Consider the following 26685-nt stretch of genomic DNA (forward strand, 5'->3'; position numbering starts at 1 on the left):
TTTTCTCCTCTCCAATTTATAGGTAAAAATTTTAGTTGTTAAAAATTATTTTTTCTATAACAGATGAAACCACAGCGGGATATCCAAAAGAAAAGAAAGCAAACTCTTTCAGCGTCTGATGAACCGGAGCCAAAGATAAACAAAACAGAGTGTGCCGATTCAGAGCCAGCACAGGGGATATCCCTGGGTAAATTTGTATATAACCAGAATATTAAACGATTGAAAGCATTAGAGGGTGTGATTTATTTTTTTTCTATTTACTCTGATTACAGCGCAAAAGGAGCCAAATGGGGAGGGAAATCAACAAAATACTGACAATGTGGTGAGTACATAAACCTTAAAATGTTTCAATTTACAAGTAACCTGTCAATGATTAAAAAAAAATAGGATTTATACAGTATGTGGCCAAACACATAGGCTCTCGTTTATCAACCTTCCATGAAAACTTATGCAAATGAGTGCACATTTGGTCGTACGATAAGACAAACATCTGATTTATGCTTATCTGACCATCCCAGTTTACAAATGATCGGGTGCTGGTAAATCCGGTGGCTGGATTTGAACATCGTTAACATGTTATGCCAAGTATTCTTGGTTCGGAGGCCTCACTTACTGAGTTCAAACAAATACTGGTAAGAAAATAAATGTGTCAGAGATGAAAATCCACATCTTCACGAGGTGAAGTAGTGAATAGCCTTTCGACACTGAAATGGACTCGAGCTGCGGTTTAAAATAAATTCTCAAGAACTAACCTAACCAATGCCTAATGATAGTTTAAATATAAATAAATATAATTTTTCTCACCCACAGCCTAAAAGCTAAAATGCCTGCTACATGATCTAGACCTTTCTTTACATTTAGTTTGCCAAACCGTGTCTCTGCAGGGATTGTGGAGAGATGCACAGAACTGTTACTTATTGGCCTCAGTTGTCCGCATGCTTGAGGCAATAAGTAACACATTCAAATTAACAAATCCCTAAATAGGCCTTAAAATAAATTTATAGATGACTAAATGTCCCAATTTCATCTCAGATACTTCATCACATTACTGAATAAATACTGCAGCGTGTTTAAGATTTTATGGTATACATTTTAAAAGTGATGAATGCGGTCCTGCATGTCTCCTTCATATAGCCATCAGTGGAGGCTCTGCTGCAGCTTTGACTCCTCGGTCTGCGCTGGTACATCAGACATGACTCCTTTCACTAATGCAATGTTGTGCAAAAGGCACGCACTGCCTCTGGGGTGTACACAGCAGCATTCCCCATAGGTCCAACACAGCCAAAGCAGCGCTCCTACATCTGTGCGCGTATTGCGCACTGTTGAACCGTACGCCCCTGCCGGGTAGCAGGGTCTTCCAGTGAGATTAACTATTCAGTGGATGGAAAACCCAAAAGTGGTATCTGTATAAACATGAGCTTTTTTGAAATGCATTTTATTTTGTTTTATTTTTTTTCCTAATTCGTTTTGATCTGTTCTGAATGTGTCTGCTTATGCTTAAATGAACGCTGAGGTTTGTTTACTAATTATTTCACACTCGGTCAGAGATAGATATTAGCTAAATGTCAGGCTGCTATTGTCAATGTTGTATGACTACAGCATATATAATAAAGTACATTATTATTTTTTTTATCTTCATGGATTGTGATTAATTTAACTGCTGTACAATATTAAAATAGAAAATTGTAAAGTAATACATAGCAGTTGATGTATTTTGTGCTTGGGAACTTCATCTGGCATAGAAATTATACAATTTTAAACATTTAGGAATAATTGCTTTCCAAACTTAATCATAAGTACTAATTCTAAAGTTATATACTTATCAAATGAGTAACAATAATTAATTTTAAAGTGCAAAATTTGATGCAATAGATGTTTCTCTGTTCATCCTTCAACAAGGAATATAAATAAGAAACACTTCCAAAATATGCAGTGTTGTAAACTTAAGAATAAATTCTATTACTATTAATAGAATTTACTATTATCTCAATCTATTACTTCACCTGTTTTGGTTAATTTACTCAGGTTACCAATGCTTACAGTATTTATTATTGAACTCAAGAGCTCTCATGTGGAAAGCAGAATGGCCACTAGCACAAAATAAAATGTTGCTGGAGGAGGCAAATAAACTTATTCTTGAATTATTGCAAACTAGTCTGAATGCCACCTAGTGAAACACAATCTAGGAGAAAGTGGAGACAAACTTGGACTTGTTTGTCAGATGTACGAAGGGTTTATTGTCAAAGTTGTATCAAGGCAAAAACAGACAAGCCTTGAGCTCAGTAACTTCACCAATGTGATTGGGATTTCACTACAAATCTGTTGGTCTCTTGGTCTTTCCCATGTTGTATTTGAGTGTAAAGTTGCTGAAAACAGTAGCCAAAACATGTTGAAGTCACTTTGAGCAAAGATCTTGAGTAGGTGTTATCAAGTGTACTATCAAAAAGAATGGCAAAGAGAGATTATAAATAATGTTTGATTTCAGCACAAAACACCTATTCTGTCACCTGTTTGCCTCTTTCATGCCTCCACTATAGCTGTTATACTGTTAAAACTCACTGGTAATGGCTAGCTTTTAGCTAACCTGTTCACCTCACCTCACATTGCAGCCTGTAATGCCTCTTGGGGAAATCTGTGACACCAGCTATAAGACCCAACTAGTTATTAGAAATATTTTGAAAATGCATTTTTGCAAGTATAGATTGAAACTTGGACTGCCACTTGGTACAGAGATAATATTGTTGGTCTATATCTACAACTATTATCTTTTTTTTAGCATTACATCTAGACCATTAAGCCACAACCAGTTGGGTCTTAAGTTTTCAATGAGTAAAGAAGTGGGTTTTTTTTTTATACAGGAGGCTAGACCTGAGGAGGATAAAGACAAAGGTAAACTTATCCTCAGCCGCTTTTAATTTGTAGTTTTTCATACTGTTAATAAAACCGGTTCAGTGATGCTCAGTTGATCAGCACTCTTGTGATTCTACATAGCTGCACCCAAGCAGGACGAGAAGAAAAAAACTCAGGGAAAACAGACTCCTTTTCAGTATCAGGACAGGCACCCAAAAATGAAGAAGAGGAGGGGATTCCTAGAGAGGTGAGATGATTTTTTATTTTTTATTTTTTGTGCTAGTTTTTCACTTGTTCTTCGAATGTAATGCTGTGCATAAATGCTTCTTATGTCACTTTGATCCCAACACAATGATTACGATTTTTCCTATTTTTCTCAGGGTTATGTTTGCTTGCTCCGTGTGCAAATTTCGCTCATTCTACAAGGAAGAAATGGAAACTCATCTTGAGAGTCGTTTCCACAAGGATCACTTCAAGTTCCTCAATAGTCAGTTGTCAAAACCCACCACAGACTTCTTGGAGGTAAGGAACACTTATCATAACCCACAGATTACATTTACTGTGGGTTAAATAACCTTTGCCCGTATTCACAAAACTTCTTAAAGTCCTCTCAGAAAGCTCCTAACATAGTATATATAGCCTAAAAATTCCTAGCAAGGAATTTTAGGAGTAATTCAGGAAGTTTCTGAGAGCAACTCTGAGCAAGGAGGGGACAGAAACCATTATCTTACTGAAGAGGTGTTGTTGATGCAGTCTTCTAAAAGCTGTGATTGGTTGTTAAAAAAAGGAGAAAAGCACCAATCATATAACTTGAACTGTATTTAGAAATGTGTAATCATGCTCACTTTTTTCCGGCCATACGTTTACAGCACTTATCATAGACGGCGCTGCTTTTATGGTTTAAATGATCAACTTACGGAGTTACTAGAGGATGAGTTCGCTCAGAAAGTTGGCTTATTCAAGGATTTAACCGCTTTAATTTTGCCCCGGTAAGTTGAAGAAGTGTACTGCCCTCCAGCTGCAGCCTTCTCACTGTAGCAGGTGGGAGGGCTGCTGCCTCGGCTCTACAGACAGTGACGGCCAGGGGAATTGTCGCTTGAAAAGTTAAAATTTTTCAACTTGGAGCAGGTTGCGCAAGTAGCGTCTCTTGAAGAGAGGTCGCTTGGCATTGCATCATTTACATCGATTTTGAATGTAATCTGGTCGCTTCAGTCACGTTTGGTGTGACCGCACCTATAGGATGCTTTGTGAATGTGGGCACTGGACTTGTTTAATTGTAAATTAGGTTGTTTTGGTATCTTTACCCAAGCTTCTGCTGTTTTAAACTGGAATGGCTCTCATCTCCTTTATCCTAGTAAAACTGTCCTATGTACATTGGATTGTCTGTTTAAAATATAGTTTCATGATTTTAAACCTGAATAACACAACAGCGAATGAATGTTGACATTAAAATGTACTTGCCTTAAACTTATGAGAATTTATCTTTTTGGTTTCTAGGAGTACTTGCTAAATAAGTTTAAGAAAACTGATCAGAGAGTCAGTCAGTTGGAGAATCATAGTGCTGCGATCTGTCAAGTCTACAAAGAGCAGGACCTAACTAAAGGTAGGTGACAGCAGCCTTATGTGCAGTAACTCTGCTTTGACAAAATGAAGATGTCTAGTGGCTTCTTTTCCCTATCTGAGCAGATATTGGTATGGAGCATTTCATGAAGAAGGTGGAGGCAGCTCACTGCGGAGCTTGTGACCTTTTCATCCCCATGCAGCCCCATCTGATACATAAACACCTGAAGTCTGCTGACCATAATTACAACCGTAAGGTATGCCACTAACATTGAAACTGTTGATTTTGAAACTTTTGGAATCTTGATGTTGATTAGAAACTACATTTTGGGAGTGATGGCATCCGATTATTCTCACTGGGCAGCATACAATGACACACTAAATTGTTATTGTGGGCTGCACCAATCTTCTCAAGTGGACCCTGTGGCTGAAAAAAAATTAGCTAAACACCCCTTGATTGTACAATACAAAGTTCTTAAGTCAAAACAGTTTTGTCTTTAAGGTTTTACTTCAATTTCTTGTAAAGTCCTCACAAAACATGGTTATGTAATGTAAAGAATGAATAGCACAGGAGCCTTCCAAGATAGCTATGTGGAAGCCGAGCTATCAAAATTGGACACAGTGTATGTCAAACAGACCAGGACACAGAAATCTGATTAAATATGAATTTACTACCCACCATCTGCAGGTGGAAGTTGGAATCATTGGGGACATGGATTTCTAGATCTGAATGAGTTGGAGCTAGTGGAAGCAGTACTGGCCTGCTATACTTTGCCTCACCATGACGCATGCATTTGGCTCTAGATCCCAGGTCCTTGAGAGGGTATAGACTTTCTCTTTCGCTGGTGTTGCTTCAGTCTATAGGCGGAGGGCTGGGGTTGGCTTTTGATAGCATCCAGTCTGACTTTATTCTGGTTTACCCCAGTGAAAATGAGGGTTGTTTTTACCAAGGATGGGTGATTGCTTATTTTGAAAATCCAAAAGGAGGAAATGAAGAGTTACGCGCAGAGGCATCCGGGCACTCGTAGCAACAGAGCGCATGGGGTGTAGAATGCGCCGAGTGGAGTGATAGAGCGTACACGCACAGCGCATACACGACTCCACCCAATATCAGCTGCAGACTGCTTTTCAACACAAAATCAGATAAAGTCAGATTTGAGGGGCTGATACTGTGTATGATGATTGTGGTTGTGATTCATCAGAATCAGTATAGAGGGGCCAGAACTGACTATGATGCCAGACCAGATGTTCAGCTGTGGTTCTCCCAGGGGAAGAGGGTTAGGAGACCCCACTATAAGAGCTGGCCCCTCTGAATTGAATTCCATGGGGTGAAGTATTGCAGATGCTAAGTTGGTTATGCTACTGTTAAGTTATTTCAAGTACAGCATTTCAGCAAAACAAAAAACAGAATACATGTAACCTGTTTGTATTTATTACGTGGTCCCTAGGTAAAACTAATCCTGTGCAAAGCAGACATTCCATTTCTTTTCATGCCCAGTAATTCTGTTATTTGTTGCTATAATTGTTTCTAGCATACACTGATGATAAACTTTATTCTTAGTATTTTATACATACATTTGGTATAGTTTTAGCTTTAATATAGACATTTTACCCAGCACAATAATCATATTTAAAGTGTGTACATTTATCTTCAAAAATGCATAACAAAATATTCTGTAGTGTGATTTGCAAAACAATATCCATAGACCTTAACCATGACTGTACATTGACCCAAAACTTAGCCAGATGAAACACTGAAACATTTTTCAAATATCATATCTTGAGTCACTGTAAAAAAAAAAAAAAAAAAAAAAAGGCTGCGACCAAATTCTGTGGTTGCACTGTGCCAGTACTCTACTCGGCACCATACTGCAGAGTAGAGTGAACGGCTCTTTAGTTCAGGTGCTCACATTCTTCTTGATGACACAAGAAATAGGCTCTGTACTTAAATTACAGAGATGCTTCCTCAATAAGAACCTGTTACTTACATTTTCACCTTCATATGACAACCAGACAGTTAAGCAGGAGCTTTGTTCTTTATTAATTTTCCCCCTTTGAATACAACTCAGGGAGAGTTAACAGTTAAACAGTTTTATTTTGCAGTTTATTTTAAAAGAAATTACTAAAACTCTGAGTTGTTAATTTATTAAAAATTGAAAAAATTTTTTTGGAGGGGAGCGTGACTGTGCTGCCTTTTTACAGAAATAAAAGGTCTTTGTTAAAAATTATCTGTCATTGCGTTAATTAAAATTGTATGTATTCAAAAGGATTAGTGATTATGATACTCGGTATTGGTGGGTACTCGTACTTGTATCTTTTTTTTTTTAAATAAGAAAAAATAATTTCTGCTATTGTATCAAAATAAAATGCCTATGCATACATAAACATTGTAACTTTGAAAGCATTGTAACCACTGAAATATTGCACAAATATGCAAAATTATCGAACTAAAAAGCTGTGTGCGCTCAGCAAATATCTCTCCGACGCAGTGCGAGTTTGACCTGAAACTCAAAATACCGCGAGTGTGTGTCTCTGTTATTTTGGAGTAATTTGGTCATTTCAAAATGTTTATTTTAAATTTTATTTCCCTTCTGGACGGCCCCGAAATAAAACCTATTCAACTTTTGACTGCGGGGTGTGAGGGGGTGCTAGCGCACCATCTATATCTATTTCACTGCGCAGCTCTTCACCCGAGCAAGAGTTACGTGTGCGGCCACTCCTCCTCCACTTCCTCTCGTGCCATGCTGTCATTAGCTTCTCAAACACGGGAGCTCTCTGAATAGATCATTTGAAACAGTCAGCCACTGGTGAGTCTTTTGCAGACACATTTCCCATTGTTTAAACCTATAACTGTTGCTCAATAACGCGCTGTTTCACTAGAGTCGGTATTGACCTCAACCCGTTCAATACTCCATCTGGAAAACTGCAGATTCTCTGTTATGCTGTGCATGGAAGCTAAGCTCTGACCATTCGGTTCGAAGGTAAAAAATTATTTTTGTTTTTTAAAAAAAGACAGCCGAATTGTAGATAATACTTTAATTTAGTTTGGAGCTTTACATTTTGTTTTGCGCAGTTTTGTTACTTTTCTGATTGGCGCTACAATCACTATGAAGTTTGGTTATCAGCGTCTCAAACATTTCACGGAACACACGCACGGTATTTATTTATTTATTTATTATTTATTTGTGTCTGAGGCCAGTAAGCAAATAATGCTGCTGGAGCTGACCATCCCGTGGGAAGATCGCCTGGAAGAAGCCTTTGAGAGGAAGTTCGCCAAGTATGCGGGACTGGTCAGTGACTGCCAGCTGGATGGTTGGAGAGCAAGGTGTTTCCCAGTGGAGTTTGGATGTAGGGGTTTTGCAGCCTGTTCCCTAACCAGAGCACTCAGCTGGTTGGGGAATCGAGGGAGAGAGGAGGAGGAGAGCCATGTGCAGTACCACCGATGCGGCAGAGAGGGCCTCAAGATGGCTGTGGCTCAAAAGAGGAGAGCCATGGAGTCATGGTAGCTAGCTAGCCATCTCGACACGAGCCGGGGCCTGATCAGCCACGGCTGGGTCACCTGGAGGAGGGCGTATTATGTTGAAAGACCCGAAACGTTCGATGAGACCAGGCACATAACTGATGTGTCCAGAGGCATCAGTAGATGTATGTACGAAGAAAAATTTATTTAAATATACTAAATGAGTAAAATAAAACAAGAAATGCACAAAAAGACAACTGAAAGAATAAAAAATACACGACTCCAAAAAACATAAATTACAGAAAAATACAACAAAAATATGAAAATGGCTCAAAATACACAAAACTTAATATTTATACTAAAAATACATAAAACTAAATATTTACACACAAAATGACTCCAGAATCACACTACAATGGCAAAAAAACAATAATTATACAAAAAATGCACAAAAGCACAACAGAAATATACAAAAATACACAACTCCAAAAACATACATTACAAAAAATTTAAAATAAAAAAACAGCAAACATTTATGCACAAAAAGACAACCGAAATACACATGACTCCAAAAAATATAAACATACACCAAACAAAAAAATATAAAAGTCATGCACGTGTCCCATAGAATTAAACCAGGAAAATTGCACCTGAAAATAGACCCCTTTTGCCCCCACATGAATGCATACTTCCGACGGGCACTGTACTAGTTTATTAAATATCCGGAATAATAAATTAAAAAAAATGGTTTTATTGATTATTGATTTTTTTTAATTTAAAAAAAATAAACATTTATTTATTTATATTTCAGCACTCAAAAAAAATCAAGATTTTTTTGTGAAATCAATTTTTTTCACACCCCTAATAATGATATTATCGCGATATATCATGGGAAATTTCATCCATGATACATTACAGAATTTGACTGCACTAATTCCATTTCACAGGAATTTCCAAACATTGTCAATTAATTTCACATGAATGACCGCCAAGTTAAACAACGTGTATACTGCACAGTGGCTTTTCGTAGCACACAATGACTACAACTAGTCCAATGTCCTTGTGGTATGTTTGTCTTTAAGGGAAGACTGATACAAAATATTGCTTGACCAAAATATTATTAATGATGTTTGTGCAAATTAACTATCATTAAAAACCAGTTTAATGCAGAAAATACTAATTTCACTGCTAGTGTTATCAACTCCTCTGTAAACATGGACACATCAGTGCTGCTTAACAAGCAGAATTAATTTGTTTTATGAAAACTGGAAAATTTCACTGTATATGAAAAATGAACATTTCTGTCAATGCATTACCTTGGCTTTGATGGTCTCGTCCACAACAACATGCAACTTTTCCCACGGATCTTCTGTAGCTCTGAGATGATGTTTGAACGCTCAGAGCAGGTGAAGATGCTCAGAGCTGCTCTTGACAAGAAACGGACAGTTTTACAGGCTCAGAAAAGTTAAGCAGGCACTGGTCAGCTCTGTATTTAAGAGTAATTGATGATTTGCGTAGGTTTTTGGCAGTTTAGATGGGGTTTCAGGTCATTTAGGCGGTGTTTTATGCAGCCAAGATGGGAGAGGGAGGGCAGTGCGCCCCAAAAAGCGCTCCCCAGAAACATATCCCCTTAAAAAAAAAACGTTCCTTCCCTCACGGTGACTCATTTCATGCTGATTCTGTCCATTTGATTCCTTGCGAGTCCTTGTGATTTATCGTTGTATCGATATTTTGGCACACCCTTAGTAGGCGGTAACACCTCCACACTACTTAGAGGGGATGGGGAGTTGCTAACTTTAACTTGATCTATAGTTTTGTGGTGGAAGGAAAGCGGAACTAAGTAACTTGTGCTTCGCGCTCCCCCAAAGGTCCCCCTAAAAGGTCACACACACAATTGTTCCCCGGTAATGACAGGGCTCTACACTAACTTTTCCAGTGGTGGCACTAGTGTGACCAACTTTCTCAGTTGGTAGCACTCAGTTGGAGTATACAGCATAGCCATGCATGCTGATGAATAGTTGACTTAAATAGCGTACCACAGTTTTGTATGAAGTAAAGATTGACAATGACTCGAGATATATATATATATATATATATATATATATATATATATATATATATATATAAATGTTTTCAGGTTTCAGTGTCAATATTAAGTTTTTCTGCAATAGGCAGTGGCTGAAAAAAAACCAGGTAATTTCGTTTATATAATTTTAAAAGAAAACGTAACAAAAAATTAAACAGAAAAGCATAACAACAGGTTACATGTATTGTTTTTTTTTTTATTTTGCAGAAATGCTGTACTTGGATTAACTTAACAGTAGCATAACTAATTTGGCATCTGCATTGCTTCACCCCGTGGAATTCAATTCAGAGGGTCCAGCTCTTATAGTGGGGTCTCCTATAATTTACAATTTACTGTATATAGTCTTCCTTTAATCTTTAATCTAACCCCTGACCAGAGGTCTGCAACCTTTATTCTACAAGGAACCATTTTGCCTCATCTCACCTGGATTAATGTCCTCCCGGAGCCGGAAAAATACCTTCTCAATAAAGACAAGACAGTGTATTAAATTATATACAGTTAAAATTAAATAGAATAATGTTTGATATATATTGCTCATGTAAATGGCAACTTAAAAACTGTTTAAAATAAAATAAATTGACTTCAAGAAATAAAACGGTATCGAATTCTTACACAAATCAGTTTACATGAACACAATGTTATATAAAGAAGTTTTTTTTTTTTAAGTTAATGTATTTGAAAGGCTACAAAACGTAACTTCAATTTGATAATGCATGATCAAGTGCACATGCTAATTGCTCATGCTAATTGCTCATTTCTTGCCACACATAAAGCATGCATATTTAACCGGCACATTGGCGATTAAATGAATCTGTCCCCACACAATTAATATTTCTATGTTCTTTGTTAGTTTAATTGTCTTACCAGGGATTTAAAACTGAAGGTTAGTCGCAGGTGCAAGGAAAGTTGGTGGTCTGTAGATGTTGGAGGAAATGGAGTATGAAGGTGGCCGAGTCATTGCACAACGTGTTATTTTAGGTTAACAATTTGTTATATCTTGATTTTATTTGTCATTAATCAATAGCTTCTGTAAAAAAATAAATCTTTATTTCAATAGATTTTTGTAAAGCTATACTGAGCCATTGCATAAGAGTCAAAGAGACACATTAGGCTCCAGAGCCACTAGTTGCAGACCCCTGCCCTGGGAGAACCACAGCTGAACATCTGGCCTGGCATTATAGTCCATCAGTTTTGGCCCCTCGATGCTGATTGTGATGAGCTGGTACGCTCTATTATTGCGCTCGGCATGTTATTCTTTTTTACTGCTGCCCTCAATGAAGCGCGCACTCAGTGAAAGGCTGGTTATGCCTGGTTCCGTTTGCGGGCCGCGTGCACACCAAAGGATCGCATTGGTGTTTATACTCGGCGCATTCAAGCCAAGTTGCATGAACGTGCACCGTCTCCTCACCTGCAGCGCGGAGCGACAGAGGGATTGAAGTGCACTCTGTGGGATGTGACAAAATGCTTAGCCGCTCCATCACAAAATAAGGGCACCATACGAACTCGCATAGATGCGACCAGATTAAATTTTGGGCGCAGTGTCGAGCCTTGGAGTGATGAAGTAATGGAATGACCAAAAAGCACCACTGTGTTCAATGAACAATTGTTACCCTCAGAGTGACTATGAGAAGGATTTGCTCAGGTGAAAAAGTTACTTATTCTGCTTTAAAGTGGCCCTCAATACCACCAACACAATTTCCATTAAGGAAACAAAGCAGGTTTACTCAGGGTGGGGTAGTATGTAGCTCTTCATGAGACTCATCATCCCTCCGATGGGAAAAGGCTGTTCTTGGCTTTTGTAAATGAGTCACCTTTACAGATCACTTTAACTTTAGAGACAACGCAACATGAGGTGGTGGCGTGTGGTTGCTGTGTAACTTTGATTTAATTCCAGCTGAGTTGTGGTGATGTACCAATATGGTTCAGGCATAATATTTTCTTGTAATTGACAGTATTTTGGTATTTAAACGTTACGATTAATTGTAACATTTAATACTGCAATTAATTGTGGCAAAAGTTAGTCATTGTATCCCTTCATGGATCCTTAGTAGGTACCGTCATTAGTAGGGATGTAACGATTCACTCAACTCCCGATACAGTTCGATTCAAGATACTGGGTTCACGATACGATTCTCAGATTTATTTTACAAAATGGGACTGTAGACAAATGATGACTGAAAAACATTCCTTTATTTGTTTTGGGGAAAAAACTAGAAAATACTGTACTATTTTCCTTTTATTTTTCATTGTCAAAAAAATCACTTGATAAACTATTCAAAACAATGCAGTTTAACTAAAAATAAATGTTGAATGAAATAAAGGAATAATGCAAATGAAGAAGAAGCCTATTAATTTAAATTCTGGTTCTATAGTAAACAATGCAAAACTGCATAATAGTTCTTTTTCTTTTTAAAAGTGCAACTAAAAATGTATATTGTGCCTTAACAATTGGACTTTAAAAAAAAAAGTCATTGCACTGTATTTACGGCAGATATTTGTTTGGACCAGCAGAGGGCACTGGTAACCCAGTGGTCGGTTGGCATGCAGATATTTTTGCAGTGAAGAAGAGATGCTATGCGCTAGCAGACACGGCTAATAGAAAAATGTGACTTTTACAGATATTCCCGTAATATTACAGATATTCTTTTGGTGCTAAAGGGGTAAGGAATCATTTATGAACGTGTTTAAGAGTAGAAGGCGGCCAGAAAGAAAGTAGTAGCAGATTCCGCCCGCCGCCTACACTTCTGGACAAGAGAAGGATAAATATATAGCGCCCTTTGCTGTTTGAAAATTTAATTGCAGTACTTTTTTTTAGAGTATCGATGTGAACCCGTGATACCTATTAATCTATTTTTAACTGCCTTACGATTAATTGTTACATCCCTAGTCATTAATGGATGAGGATATTCTTGTTGACGCTACACTAACTATTAAGGTTTGGTACCGAAACACGGTACCAATATGGCACCGGTTCCGACGTAAACGGTAGTAACTAGTCCGAATAAGAACGAACATTTCGGTGCCTCATTTAACATTGTTTTATTGGATATTATTTAAATGTTTTTTATTTATTATTTCCATATGTTACTTGTGTATATATTATTTAAGGTAATGTTGTATTCAATTTGGAACCATTTAAAAAAAATACAGAGTAGGCACCAATACCCATCCCTTCTAACTATGCAAGCTGGGTCAAATTTTTGATATCAGTAATGTCTTTAAAATCCAGTATATTTGGTATGATAGAGGTTAAAGGTTTATAGCTTTGCACTATGTAGTCTAATATTATAGTGTCCTATTTTAGATGGCAGTAACTGGTAACCTAAGGTTCTTTTGACTTTTCACTTGCATTTGTATGTATTACTTAAAACTGATTTTGTGTCTTAAGGGTATGATGGAGATGTCCAAGCGAGGTAGTCTCTCGGTGGCCCGCAGTATCCTTAACCATAAACTTATTGGCAAGAAGCTGGAGAGTTACCTCAAGGTATGCACACTGATCTTATCATGGATATAAAGTGTATGGATTTGTCAATATTTGTTTGTCTTGTTTGGTAAGTAGGAATTATGATCAGAATTTAAACACAGTGTTTAAGCTTTTTGGATAAGCTGAAATTGATGGACAGGACTTATTGGTATCAATAATTTGCACTTCCACTTTCTTAATTCAGCATGTCAACTTCAAATCATTCACTGCAACACAATGTCAAATGGCAAAATATAAGTTGAATCATTAAATCCGACAAAATATTTGAAATTGATCTGCTTGGGCAAATGTACATTACATTGTAATAAGGGTTAGTTGGTTAAATTTGCCTGAAGTCATACATTTAAATGCATTGGATTGTTGGCTGCTTTCATTAAATACAAAATTGTAAAGGAACTGCCCTTGTGGAAGTATTACAGTTTTAAGCACATCCATCTAAACGTTGAGGAAGAACTAGTTTAGTCCTGTGAGGAGGCTGACTTACTATCCTTAGCATATACTGTATTAACATAATTTTCAACTATTACTATTGACTTCAAACTTGGTATTTATCAATCCACAAAAGTGTGGAAGCCCTTTCTAATGTAGGTTGTAAAGTGACTGACTGTTGTTTGTGCCTATGGGCCAAACAGCAGCTCGGAGTATCCACCCTTCTTGGATTCCTTAGAGGGAGTACTGGAGAGTGCTCCTTCTGGGGATTCCCTCGTTCTGCTGGGGGACTTCAACGCTCACGTTGGCAGCGACAGTGAGACCTGGAGGGGCGTGATTGGGAGGAACGGCCCCCCTGATCGGAACCCGAGCGGTGTTTTGTTGTTGGACTTCTGTGCTCGCCACAGATTGTCCATAACAAGCACCATGTTCAAGCATAAGGGTGTCCATATGTGCACTTGGCACCAGGACACCCTAGGCCGCAGTTCGATGATCGACTTCGTAGTCGTGTCATCGGACTTGCGGCCGCATGTCTTGGACACTCGGGTAAAGAGAGGGGCGGAGCTGTCAACTGATCACCACCTGGTGGTGAGTTGGCTCCGATGGCGGGGGAGGATGCCGGTTAGACCTGGCAGACCCAAACGTATAGTGAGGGTCTGCTGGGAACGCCTGGCAGAGTCTCCCGTCAGAAGGAGCTTCAACTCCCACCTCCGGGAAAACTTCAACCATGTCTCGGAGGAGGCGGGGGACATTGAGTCCGAGTGGGCCATGTTCCGTGCCTCTGTTGCTGAGGCGGCTGATCGGTGCTGTGGCCGCAAGGTAGTCGGTGCCTGTCGTGGCGGCAATACCCGAACCCGTTGGTGGACACCGGGGGTGAGGGATGCCGTCAAGCTGAAGAAGGAGTCCTACCGGGCCTTTTTGGCCTGTGGGACTCCGGAGGCAGCAGACAGGTACCGACGGGCCAAGCGGAGCGCAGCCACAGCGGTCGCCGAGGCAAAAGCCCGGACATGGGAGGAGTTTGGTGAGGCCATGGAGAACGACTTCCGGACGGCTTCGAAGAGATTCTGGACCACTATCCGGCGTCTCAGGAGGGGGAAGCAGTGCACCGTCAACACTATGTATGGTGCGGATGGTGCGCTGCTGACCTCGACTCGAGACGTTGTGGATCGGTGGGGGGAATACTTCGAAGACCTCCTCAATCCCACCGACACGCCTTCCAATCAGGAAGCAGGGCCCAGGGACCCGAGAGTGGGCTCTTCTATCTCTGGGGCTGAGGTTGCCGAGGTGGTTAAAAAGCTCCTCGGTGGCAAGGCTCCGGGGGTGGATGAGATCCGCCCGGAGTTCCTCAAGGCCCTGGATGTTGTGGGGCTGTCATGGCTGACACGACTCTGCAACATCGCGTGGACATCGGGGGCAGTGCCTCTGGATTGGCAGACTGGGGTGGTGGTCCCCCTTTTTAAGAAGGGGGACCGGAGGGTGTGTTCCAATTATAGAGGGATCACACTCCTCAGCCTCCCCGGTAAGGTCTATTCAGGGGTACTGGAGAGGAGGGTCCGCCGGATAGTTGAACCTCGGATTCAGGAGGAGCAATGTGGTTTTCGTCCTGGCCGTGGAACTGTGGACCAGCTCTACACCCTCAGCAGGGTCCTTGAGGGGTCATGGGAATTTGCCCAACCAGTCCACATGTGTTTTGTGGACTTGGAAAAGGCATTTGACCGTGTCCCTCGGGGATTCCTGTGGGGGGTCCTCCGGGAGTATGGGGTATCGGACCTCCTGATAGGAGCTGTTCGTTCCCTGTATGACCGGAGTCAGAGTCTGGTCCGCATTGCCGGCAGTAAGTCGAAATCGTTTCCGGTGAGGGTTGGACTCCGTCAGGGCTGCCCTTTGTCACCGATTCTGTTCATAACTTTTATGGACAGAATTTCTAGGCGCAGTCAGGGCGTTGAGGGGGTCCGGTACGGGGGCCTCAGTATTGCATCACTGCTTTTCGCAGATGATGTGGTCCTGTTGGCTCCAACATACCGTGACCTTCAACTCTCACTGGATCGGTTCGCAGCCGAGTGTGAAGCGGCCGGAATGAGAATCAGCACCTCCAAATCCGAGTCCATGGTTCTCGACCGGAAAAAGGTGGAGTGCCTTCTCCGGGTTGGAGATGAGGTTCTGCCCCAGGTGGAGGAGTTCAAGTACCTCGGGGTCTTGTTCACGAGTGAGGGAAGGATGGAGCGAGAGATCGACAGGCGGATTGGTGCGGCGTCTGCAGTGATGCAGAGTCTGCACCAGTCCGTCATTGTGAAAAGGGAGCTGAGCCGAAAAGCAAAGCTCTCGATTTACAGGTCGGTCTACGTTCCAACCCTCACCTATGGTCATGAACTTTGGGTCATGACCGAAAGAACAAGATCACGGGTACAAGCGGCCGAAATGAGTTTCCTCCGTAGGGTGGCTGGGCTCTCCCTTAGAGATAGGGTGAGAAGCTCAGTCATTCGGGAGGGGCTCAAAGTAGAGTCGCTGCTCCTCCGCATCGAGAAGAGCCAGATGAGGTGGCTCGGGCACCTAATTAGGATGCCCCCTGAACGCCTCCCTAGTGCGGCGTTCAGGGCACGTCCCTCCGGAAGGAGGCCCCGGGGAAGACCCAGGACACGCTGGAGAGACTATGTCTCTCGGCTGGCCTGGGAACGTCTCGGGGTCCCCCCGGACGAGCTGGAGGAAGTGGCCGGGGAGAGGGAAGTCTGGGCCTCCCTACTGAGGATGCTGCCCCCGCGACCCGAAAACGGCTAAGCGGGAGAAGATGGATGGATGGATGGATGGTTGTAAAGTGGTTTGTTCTAACCTGGAATCCATCTTAATCTCCTTTTATTATTCAATGTTTAATACAGGCAATTAGTCTGTAAGCGCTCACCAGGTGTTTGAGTTCTGGGGGGGCTGAGCAGGGTGGAACAAACTTGTGCAGAGTAACCAATCAAACGAAGAGTGGACGTGACAGCCATAGTGCGACAAGCTAAGCCAGCCCCCTAAACAGAGCCGGCAGAGGAAAATGGCGTGTCGTACGGTACAAACTTACGGTTTTAAAGCCAGACCCTCCAGGAATTTGCGATTGCAACTATTAATGCAAATTCAGCCAATCCCCTCAAATACAGCACGGTCCTGCAATTCTGTCCAATCACCGCAAATTTCCACAAGCCGGCAGCCACCATCAGCCTCTGGGAGTCCCTTGGTGCGAGCGGAATCACCATTTTGCTTTTACGGTTTAAACTATTAATTTACGGAGTTACTAAAGGATAAGTTCACTGAGAATGTAGGCTTATTCAAGAAGTTAACCGCTTTAATTTTGCCCCGATGAATTGAGGGAGTGTAGTTCAGCCGTCCGCTGCAGTCGTCTGCACTGTAGCGGGAGGCAGTAGGAAGGGGCTGCTGCCTAGGCTCTACTGACAGTGACGGCTGGGGGAGTTGTTGCTTGAAGTTGTTTAAAAAGTTTTAATTTTTCAACTTTGACCGACGAAGTCACGCTTGACCTCGTCGCTCAAATCATGCAAGTCAAGTTGCTTGAGGGGATAATTTGAGGTTGCGTCATTTACATTGATTTGAATGTAATCTAATCGCGTCAATGTGAATGCACCTTAAAATGGCAGCAGTTGCCAATGCCATTGGTGCGTGCACCCCCTGATGGTATCTCCACGAACAAATTTACAAATTGCTGAATGCATCACTCTTCTGCGGCAAACGTGTTTGTAGCAAAAGTCACAAGTGCATTGATGAGCATCTCACAGGAAAAAAAACATTTATTTATTTTGGGATTGTTTTGTTTTTGTTTCAAAAACTGAATCTGATTTTCTGTAATATTCTCAGCAGTGGAAACCTTTAAAATGTGATGGCAATATCCATATCTTGTTAAATTATTGTGCATCTGAGCTATTAATGAATGAATGAATAGCTTTGTCATTGCACATGTTACAGAGCAACAAGATATAATTTTTGATGAGAAATAGGATCACAACACAAGGAGAAATAATTCAACGGCAATCAAGTTTTTTGGCAAATTGACCAGTTTATGCAAAGTTATAGAACATAATAAAGCCTCAAAATTTGCCGCAGTTTTTTGAAAAACCTGCCTCAAAATCAGGCATTTTAGGCCGCAACAATCACAGAAATTCGCTGCAAAATCCTGGAGGGACTGTAAAGCCTCATTTTGTTGTGGTTTCAATGATATATCCAGGTCTTTTAAAAAGGAGCAGAGCACAGCCTAACAGCTTCTTCGTCACGGGTGCCATGTTTGTTGACTTTAAAACAAGCTCACAGAAAATGAATATAAATGGTTTGTGGCAATAGAAAATAATTAGAGGCAAGCTGTGTTCCAAAGCTGACAGAATAATTTCTATTAACTAGAGTGTGGGCATACCAGGAATGCAAAGTAGGGATGTAACGATTAATCGTAAGGCAGTTAAAAATCGATTCATAGGTATCACGGTTTATATCGAATTTCTGAAAATTGCATCGCAGGACTTTTTTAACCAGCAGAGGGCGCTATCCACAAGTGTAGGCGGCGGGCGGAGTCTGCTTATTCTTTCTTTCTGGCCGCCTTCTACTCTTAAATATGTTAATAAATGATTCCTTACCCCTTTAGCACCGAAAGAATATCTGTAATATTACTTGAATATCTGTAAAAGTCATGTTTTTCTATTAGCTCTGTCTGCTAGCATAGCTTCTCTTCTTCACTGCAAGATATCTGCATGCCAACCGACCACTGTATTACCAGCGCCCTCTGCTGGTCCAAACAAATATGACGTAAATCATTTTTTTTTAAAGTCCAATTGTCAAAATACATTTTCAGTTGCACTTTTAAAAAGAAAAATAACTATTATGCAGTTTTGCATTGTTTATTATAGAACCAGAATTTAAATTAATAGGCTTCATTTTCATTTGTATTATTCCTTTATTTGTTTCATTCAAGATTTATTTTTAGTTAAATTGCATTGTTTTGAATAGTTTATCAAGGAATTCTTTTGACAATGAAAAATAAAAGGAAAATAGTACTGTATTTTCTAGTTTTTTTCCCAAAAAAAATTTGTCTATAGTCCCATTTTGTAACATAAATCGTGAGAGAATCGTATCGTGAACCCAGTATCGTGAATCGAATCGTATCGAGAGTTGAGTGAATCGTTACATCCCTAATGCAAAGACTTACTTTTTAGATGTTGCATTTTATTTGGCAATAATGATCAATTTCCTTAATTTTGATAAACTGCAATAACTTTGTACTGCAACATCTAAAAAATTAATCACACAAAGGTTCAGATGCGGGATGCAAATCCTAAATGACAATCGCTTACTCAAATATATTTTACTTGTCAGGGAGAAAATCCATTTACTGGGAACCAGGATGACCAGGATCCAGAAGACTCCATGGTAATGGATGTGTCTGAGTTGGAGATAGCTGCTGAGACTGCAGACGGCCAGATTGAGGGAGCACCAGCCAAAGAGGAGGTGGAGCCTGAGGCAGAGACAAGCCAAGAGAGGGAGGGAGAGGTTGAGGGAAGTGGGGTGAAAAAGGAGAGTGCAGCAGCGGACACAATCGCAGAAGAGAAGATGGAGGAAGAGAAGCATGACATGCATGGGGGTGAGGAGGACCCTGAGCGGGACCGCCTCGAGGATGAGGAAGGCTTTGAAGTAGGAGAAGAGGAAGATGAAGGGTTTGTGGTGCATGTTGAGGCTGGGCAACAGGGATTACAGGTTGAGCCGGAAGATGAGGAAGGAGCGGAAGTTGGAGAGAAGGAAGAGATTCAGGAATAAGCCAGATCCTGTGTGACTTCTTCACTCGTGCATTTGTCTGGATCAGTCAATGACCCTACAGGCTTTTTGCACAATTATTTGTCATATGTATTGAAACCCATTATTGATGCCGCTGATGTTTTTCACAGATGACCCATGGCTTTTATTTTTGTTAATTAGATCAATTTCATTATCTTGCTTTCCCTTTTGTTGTAGTGATTGAAATAATTTGACCATACTTGTTTGCTTGTCTTCAGGTTGAACTTCAATTGAGTTTCATGCTGAAGTATGACAGTAACGGTGAATGTCTCTTCCATTTTTAAAAACATTTCTGTACTATATAATTTTGTGCCTTTTGTTGAAGTTGTTTTTTAAGTTGCTAGAAATTACTCCTAAACCTCTCAGTATTGCAACATTGAAACATGACGTGTTTTTTTTTTTTTTTTTTTTTCCCCCATTAAGTTGAAACAAACGAGCACAGGGGTCAATTCACATAAGTCAAGTCAAATTTGCTTAAATCTTACAGGACTGGCTTTTTAAAATGCTGTGGGGATACCTGAAAACCTATCTTTGCAGAATACTGTCCCTTTCAGAAATATGTCATTAATTGTTTTTGTTTACTTGAACTAAGAAATAAACTTGTGAAAAAAAATACAGTTTTTTGTGTATTTTCAGGCAGCAAAACTAAAGATTCTAATTTAATTTACAGCTTTTAAGCCAATGGAAGAAACCAGGTGGTTCTACCTGAAAGCCTCAGTGCTGTTATTATGTTTTGTTTGTTGAACTCATTAACTAGCTTAACATTACTAGCTTTTGAATCTAAGGTTTATGAATATTTGAGAAATGTCATGATCCACAGACTGTATTTTACCACAGGGTGGCGTAGTTGCATCCCTAATGTTAACGTGGATAAATTGAAACTTATGAATTTACAAGATTTTGATGTGTTGCATTACTGTAACATTGCGTTTCTGCTTATGAAATTCAAGTAAATAGGGGACATCTAAAAAAAAAAAAAAAAAGACCCAAGTTCTCCCGTTTTTCTAATTCACAGAAAATTCTTAAAATGAATACTGTCAACTGCATTTCCCCAACAAAGACATAGCTAGGTAATCTAAAAAACATCCGCTTGTTGTAGGGCTGGTATATTTCAAATTCTCAATTTTTGATTTCACGTTTATTTTAGAAGACTGCTCTTAAATCCCCTTTCTAGACAACAATTGTGGTTTGGCGAAATGGAATGGAGACAGACCCATGACCCTGAAAAACAGGAATAAGTGTGTATGAAAATGGATGGCTGTAGACAGACCTATAATCTTATTTAGAAAAAAGTTTACTCAGATTAGGCCAATTAATGTATCCCCAGAAAAATGTTTTTTACTAGGGATAAACCAGCATGTTAGAGAATCTTCCTCAAGCCACCATTTCTAATTGACAACTTTCATATTGTGGTTTAAAATGATAAGATATCCTACTGTTGCGTGAAGGCTTCATGGAGGAGGCGGAGCTTTCAGAAACATTTCTTCTGATTGACGTTGCCGCGCCTCCTGCGTCTGACGTCAGTGACATCGTACAGGACTGTTTGTTCTGGATTTGGGGCGAGGAAGGTTTGCAAGCGCTGACAAACGACCGAAGAAGGTAACGAATTACGTTTTTGTTCGTGTTTTGTTGACCCTGGAATGTTATTCTAAAATAAGTGCTCAGTGAATACAGTTAAACGTTTGCAGAGGGCAGTAATAGCGTGTTTTTCGTACTGTCAGTTCTCCGGTGAGAAGAACATGAGCCGTCTCCGCAGGCCTTACACCGGTTCGGGTAAACGAGATTGATACTGTTTTTTTAATTTATTTATTTTTAAAATATATATTCCTTATGTTTGCATAATTGTGTACTTCTGTTCATAATCTGCGTTGATTCTGTCAGCTTTCGGCACTCGTCTTGGGTTTGTTTTCGTAGCAGTCAGCCTCTGAGCTGTCAGTGGGCAAGTTAGCTGCATGTCGGGATCATGCTACCCATGCTAGCGGCAAGGCTGTTTGTTTGTAGCCCCGTAGGCCGTATTCGTGACATAAGTTACGCCCTCCACGTTGCGTAGTTTACTCACGTTGACGCAGTGACTTGTGTTAAAATGCTGATACTTCAAGAATACCAGACCCGTCAAAGTGGTATTCTGCAACGGAGTTTATGTGCAGGACTGTCACTTGATCACAGTAAACATGGCGACGTATTACCTCAGAAGGTTAGTAGGGGAGATTACTATAGCACAGTTTTCTTATAATAAATATTTCTTTATTTACTACATACGTACATTTAGCCTATTAGTTTATTAATCGCACCATATTACGACACACTAATACATCCTTGAGATACTTTTAACCAGACATATAACATTAATATAGCTGGCAAGTTAAGCCTGGGACGATAACAAGTTTTGCTGGACAATGTTCCCCACACATTATTGATGAATTTGATTAACTATATTGTCAACTTTTTTTTTTGTTGTTGATCAAATTAACCACTAATGTAATGACGAGTATCAATAATCAGTGCTGCAGCTATCGAACATATTTGTAATTGAGTATTCTACTGAAATTTTATGAATTAATCAAGTAATTGGATACATGTATTTTTTTGTTTAGTTAAAGAGCAGTTATAAACAAACATGAGAAAATAGCTTCCACTTAATAATGAATGAACAATTGGTTTCCTTTTTTACTCAATCAACATTTATATTTTTAGATGCACATTGTATAATCAGCAAACGACAATTGCAACTCAGGAAATGTGACTAAAAAATATAGAAAATAAATAATTAAAACAAATGTAAAATAACTTTCAACATGTTTTTTTTTTCTTTTAAGTATCAACAACATAAAAGAATAAATAACAATATAAAGCAGGCAAAGTTAAAAATAAATTACTTTTGGTGATATATTAAGTGTAATGAGATCTGAGACATTTTAACTCTAAAGACAAATATTCTTGATGAGATTTTTAGTCTTTGCCATGTTCAAACCAAAACTATACCTGCTGTACTGGAGCGTATTGGAGCACATTAGGCACAAATGCTTTATATTTTAATCCAACAATTAACTCATTCAGTGCCAGCCATTTTCAGATTTTCTACCCTCCTCTCAGTGCCAGCTGTTTTTGAGCATTTTGACTGATTTTTAAAGACCCACAGAATATTTTCTACTATGACTGTCTGAAATCTGACACCGGATTCTGAAAGATTGAAGCCTCTACTTTCATCAAAAAAAATTTGTTTCTGGCTCGTTTCGTTCTTTTGTAATCAGCCGTTGAATAGAGCAAGTTTTCATAAATCTTCAGTTTCAGAGCAAAAAGCTGAGAAAAAAGCCTTTTTCTAAAAAAAAACCCCTGTCAGTGACTTTAAAGCAGGGGTGTCCAATTCCGGTCCTCGAGGGCCACTATCCAGCATGTTTTAGATGTTTCCCTCTTCCAACACACCTAATTCAAATGATTAGGATCGTTATCAGGCTTCTGCAGAGCTGGATGATAGTGGCCCTCGAGGACCGGAATTGGACACCCCTGCTTTAAAGCTATTTTTTTTTCGCTTTATTGACAACTCTAACATCTGAACATTGTTTCCTTATATAAAACCAAAACAAAAGAAACACTGAGACTGGGCTTTTGATGGCAAAATTATTATTTTGCTATCAGGGTCAGAGTTGAATGGATTTCTTACTGTATTTTGGTGTTCCTCCAAGTCTCTCCCATCAGTCTGCACACACTTCCTCTTCGTCCCAGACATACAGAGTGTCACTGCGTTCCCCATTTTTTTATGGTTTTATCTCACCATCGCCACACTATCCATGAGTTCCACACATGCCCTGTTCGAGTGTGCCCTGCTGGAAACGTCAACTCTGTATGTAGCGCCATTTTCTGTCTCATAAACGCCTTTCCTTCTCTCCCTCTGAGCTCTGCTGAGCATGGATAAGCTCTCATCCAAAGGTGCGCTGCTACCTTCTACGTGTCACCTATTATTTTGCTATCTGGCTCACAGGTATTTTGTACTTGTACACTTTTTGTCTTTTCTTGGTGCTTTTATTCATTTTTGTCGTCGTTACCCCTTTCCCCATTTTCCCGCTGCTGAAAACAAACATGTCTGCTCCCTCCTTCCTTTGTGTGTGTGATGTCAGCGTGTAGTGTAACATTAAACATAGTCCAGGTGAAATATCACGCTTTGAGCTTTAAAAATTAAACAATTCCTCGAAGCGGAGAAGGTTCCTTGATAATTTTTTGTAATTGAGGTACTTGAATTATTCAAGGAATCGTTTCAGCCCTAATAATAATACAAGTACATCCTTTAGAATGCAATAAACCTTTATTGATCTAAGTATTTTTGACCATTGTAATTGAAATGTCAAGATTAAACAAACAAAAAAAGCAATACAAATAAAACGTATTCGGTCTTTAGTAGCAAAAGTTGGACCGGAATAAACAATCGCAACTAAAAACAAAGAAAAATAGACCCTGCGGTGTAAAATCTTTAATCATAAATTCGCAGTTATGTCCATTGAATTACTGTGGTAGTAAGTAGCTGTAACTTGCGGTATAGAAACAACAGTAATTGGGTGTATTTTTACATTTTAACTGTAAGTAGTAAGTAATGTTTGTTTATATAGCACCTTTCACAGACAGAGGTCACAAAGTGCTTTACGTATCAGCTAGGAATGTATGATATTTTATCGTTTATGATTTATCTGTCTGTGTGTGAGGTTTTCGTCACGGCTACCTGAAGCTGCCGTGCTGCGATACATCATGGACCGCTACTTGTTAAGACCAGTCAACCATCCAGCAAAGGGAACCGATTCAAGTTCCTCAGTCAGATCCAACCAAAGTTACACAAACACGGGTACAGAAATGAACCCGCAGCAACGATTATGAACTGGAAACTCAACTAAAGCTAACTATGTTAACCTAACACATCGACACACAGACTGGGCTAAGTGCAAAAGCTAACCACTCCATATAAGGAATAGACCAAGTAAAAGGAACACGTCTTACTGTCATAAAGCCACAGAGATTTAACACTTGTATGGAAGGATAAAAGCTAAACATGTCACATGTTGTGTTAAATAAATAAAGCATAAATAGTAATGTCACTATTCATTCGTCCCAACTTGTGAAACGCAATATTTTTTTAATTATATTTCACGTGTTCACAAGACAAAGTTGGTCCCATTAGACTAATGTAACTATTCAGATTATTACACCAAATATACTGAATGATTAAATCACCATTATCTGGTTTAATTATAGGAAATCAGAGTTATTTATCAATCATAACTTTATGTAAGTCATTATCAAATATGAAATAAACACGATTCAGCAGCAGTAAAAACACAATTGGAGTTATTTGTGCTTTTCATGTGCTTTTTTAAAAAAAAAGTTATTTCACGTGAGGAAATAAATTAATTACATACAATAACACTAATCGTGATCCACATGCACAAATATATTCTATAAAATATCAGCTCATGAACTCTTTGAGTCAGCAGCTATTATAGCCTTTTTAAATGTGTCTAGTGTTGATGTATTGAGATTTATTTGTGTTTGTAAGGAACCTGTTTACACTAAGTTGTGAATTTTTTTATTTATTTTTTTTATTGTTATGGAAATTTTCGAGCATACACTATATGTCTGATGAAATAAATTCAAAATAGACCAAACCATATTTTGTGGATTTTATTCCAGAGCTCAGGCATGGAAAATGGGTACAGATGAAAAGGTCTTGTGGGGGAAAATGAAAAAGTGGCAACACACAGTAACAGCAAATATTCCTTGCAGGCTGGAAAAGACAAAATGATCAGAAAGGCTGCTATTGGCTAATCACACTGAAGAGGGGAAGGGAATACGTTTTTTCCAGCTCACGACACACTTTGTTATGAGATTATCTGTGTGCTGACACTAAGAGGGAATCTTTGTGGGAACAAGACATGTTTTGGGAACTTGTCTGAGAGAGAGACATAACACTAGGGAAACGGAGCTCTGACATGAAGGAAGAGAGAAATATACATATATAAGTATCAGAATTATAATTGAAGATCTGATCAGTTTTTACTGCTGCAGTTGACCTGGAAGTCTCTGTATTATCTGAAATATATTTATTTTAGAGCATTCACAATATGTCATATTGCCGCGTGTCTATTTCAATATAATTTCCCTTTGCTTCTCAGCTGTAATTATGGACAATACTGAGTCGAGAAAGCGGTGGAATTTCCTGTTCAAGAGTACTCAGATGAATAATTTAAAATGGCACTTTTTAAGAAATTTCTTTCATCGGATTTGATGGGTTTTAATTGGCCTACCTATTAAAATAATTGTTTTGAATTTGGTCAGGTTCTCTGTAACCCCAGTTATTTTAAAATATTATTTTGTCATTTGTTTTTGTCTTTTTAGGTCGTACATGTACATTGATTTCTATTCGCCAGTGTGAAGAACTTGCCAATTTGATCAATAAAAAAAATTGTACTTCTTTTGAAGTAAAATAAAATGCATAAAAAAGAAATATAGGTAATCAAAATTTAAACCATAATTTTCCAAATTCCAGCCCACATAGACTGTTAGGCAGTCGGAGGAGGCTACATATGCTGCAGCTGAAAGAAAATATGGAAGGAAAAAAAATGGCCAGATAAAAATCTTTTTAAAAAATAATAATAAAAGAAAAGAGAGAGAGAATAATTAAAAAAATAAATAAAAAAAAATCTAGTGTGCGCTCAGAGTTTAGTGGTACGTGGCTCTCCATGACAGCTTACAAAAAGATCTTAATTTTGGTTGATTGCCAATCTTTAGCACGTGCACACACAAAAATTCTAACCGTTGACACACAGAAAGTTTCCACAGGTTAAACAAAATAAAATAAAATAAATAAATGAAACAAAATCAAATCAAATGTGCCTGCTTGGATGGAAAAATCAAACAAATCCCTCTGAGCCTGGCTGCTGACTAAAACTGTGAAGAAAACAGTAAATGCATATATTTTTTGTAGTACCCCCCTTAATTTCCAATGTTGCCATAGTTAAAAATGATTTCTTT

The 26685-nt window shown here is 39.2% G+C and overlaps 2 protein-coding genes across 6 annotated transcripts in view; both read left to right on the forward strand.

Annotated features, from left to right (window-relative positions):
• Positions 1-20142, forward strand: part of akap8l (A kinase (PRKA) anchor protein 8-like) — a 34597-nt gene extending 14455 nt beyond the window's left edge. Inside the window, exons 5-13 of one of the 2 annotated variants that reach the window (XM_028445889.1) lie at positions 64-187; positions 273-322; positions 2859-2889; positions 2992-3097; positions 3231-3372; positions 4348-4453; positions 4537-4667; positions 13345-13440; positions 19216-20142. In XM_028445889.1, coding sequence (XP_028301690.1) covers positions 64-187; positions 273-322; positions 2859-2889; positions 2992-3097; positions 3231-3372; positions 4348-4453; positions 4537-4667; positions 13345-13440; positions 19216-19653 — 1224 coding nt within the window. In that variant the 3' untranslated portion in view covers positions 19654-20142. Of the gene's footprint in view, positions 1-60; positions 188-272; positions 323-2858; positions 2890-2991; positions 3098-3230; positions 3373-4347; positions 4454-4536; positions 4668-13344; positions 13441-19215 lie in introns of both variants that reach the window. The other variant, XM_028445879.1, reaches the window with a different exon arrangement.
• Positions 20143-21191: 1049 nt separating this feature from the next.
• LOC114465918 (bromodomain-containing protein 4-like) overlaps positions 21192-26685 on the forward strand; it is a 119792-nt gene continuing 114298 nt past the window's right edge. For all 4 annotated transcript variants that reach the window (XM_028451328.1, XM_028451397.1, XM_028451477.1 and 1 more), the window contains exon 1: positions 21192-21270. The gene's annotated coding sequence lies outside the window, so the exon portion shown is untranslated. The remainder of the gene's footprint in view (positions 21271-26685) is intronic.

The sequence above is a fragment of the Gouania willdenowi genome, chromosome 1 (genome assembly GCF_900634775.1).
Source record: "Gouania willdenowi chromosome 1, fGouWil2.1, whole genome shotgun sequence".
Taxonomy (NCBI): Eukaryota; Metazoa; Chordata; class Actinopteri; order Blenniiformes; family Gobiesocidae; genus Gouania; species Gouania willdenowi.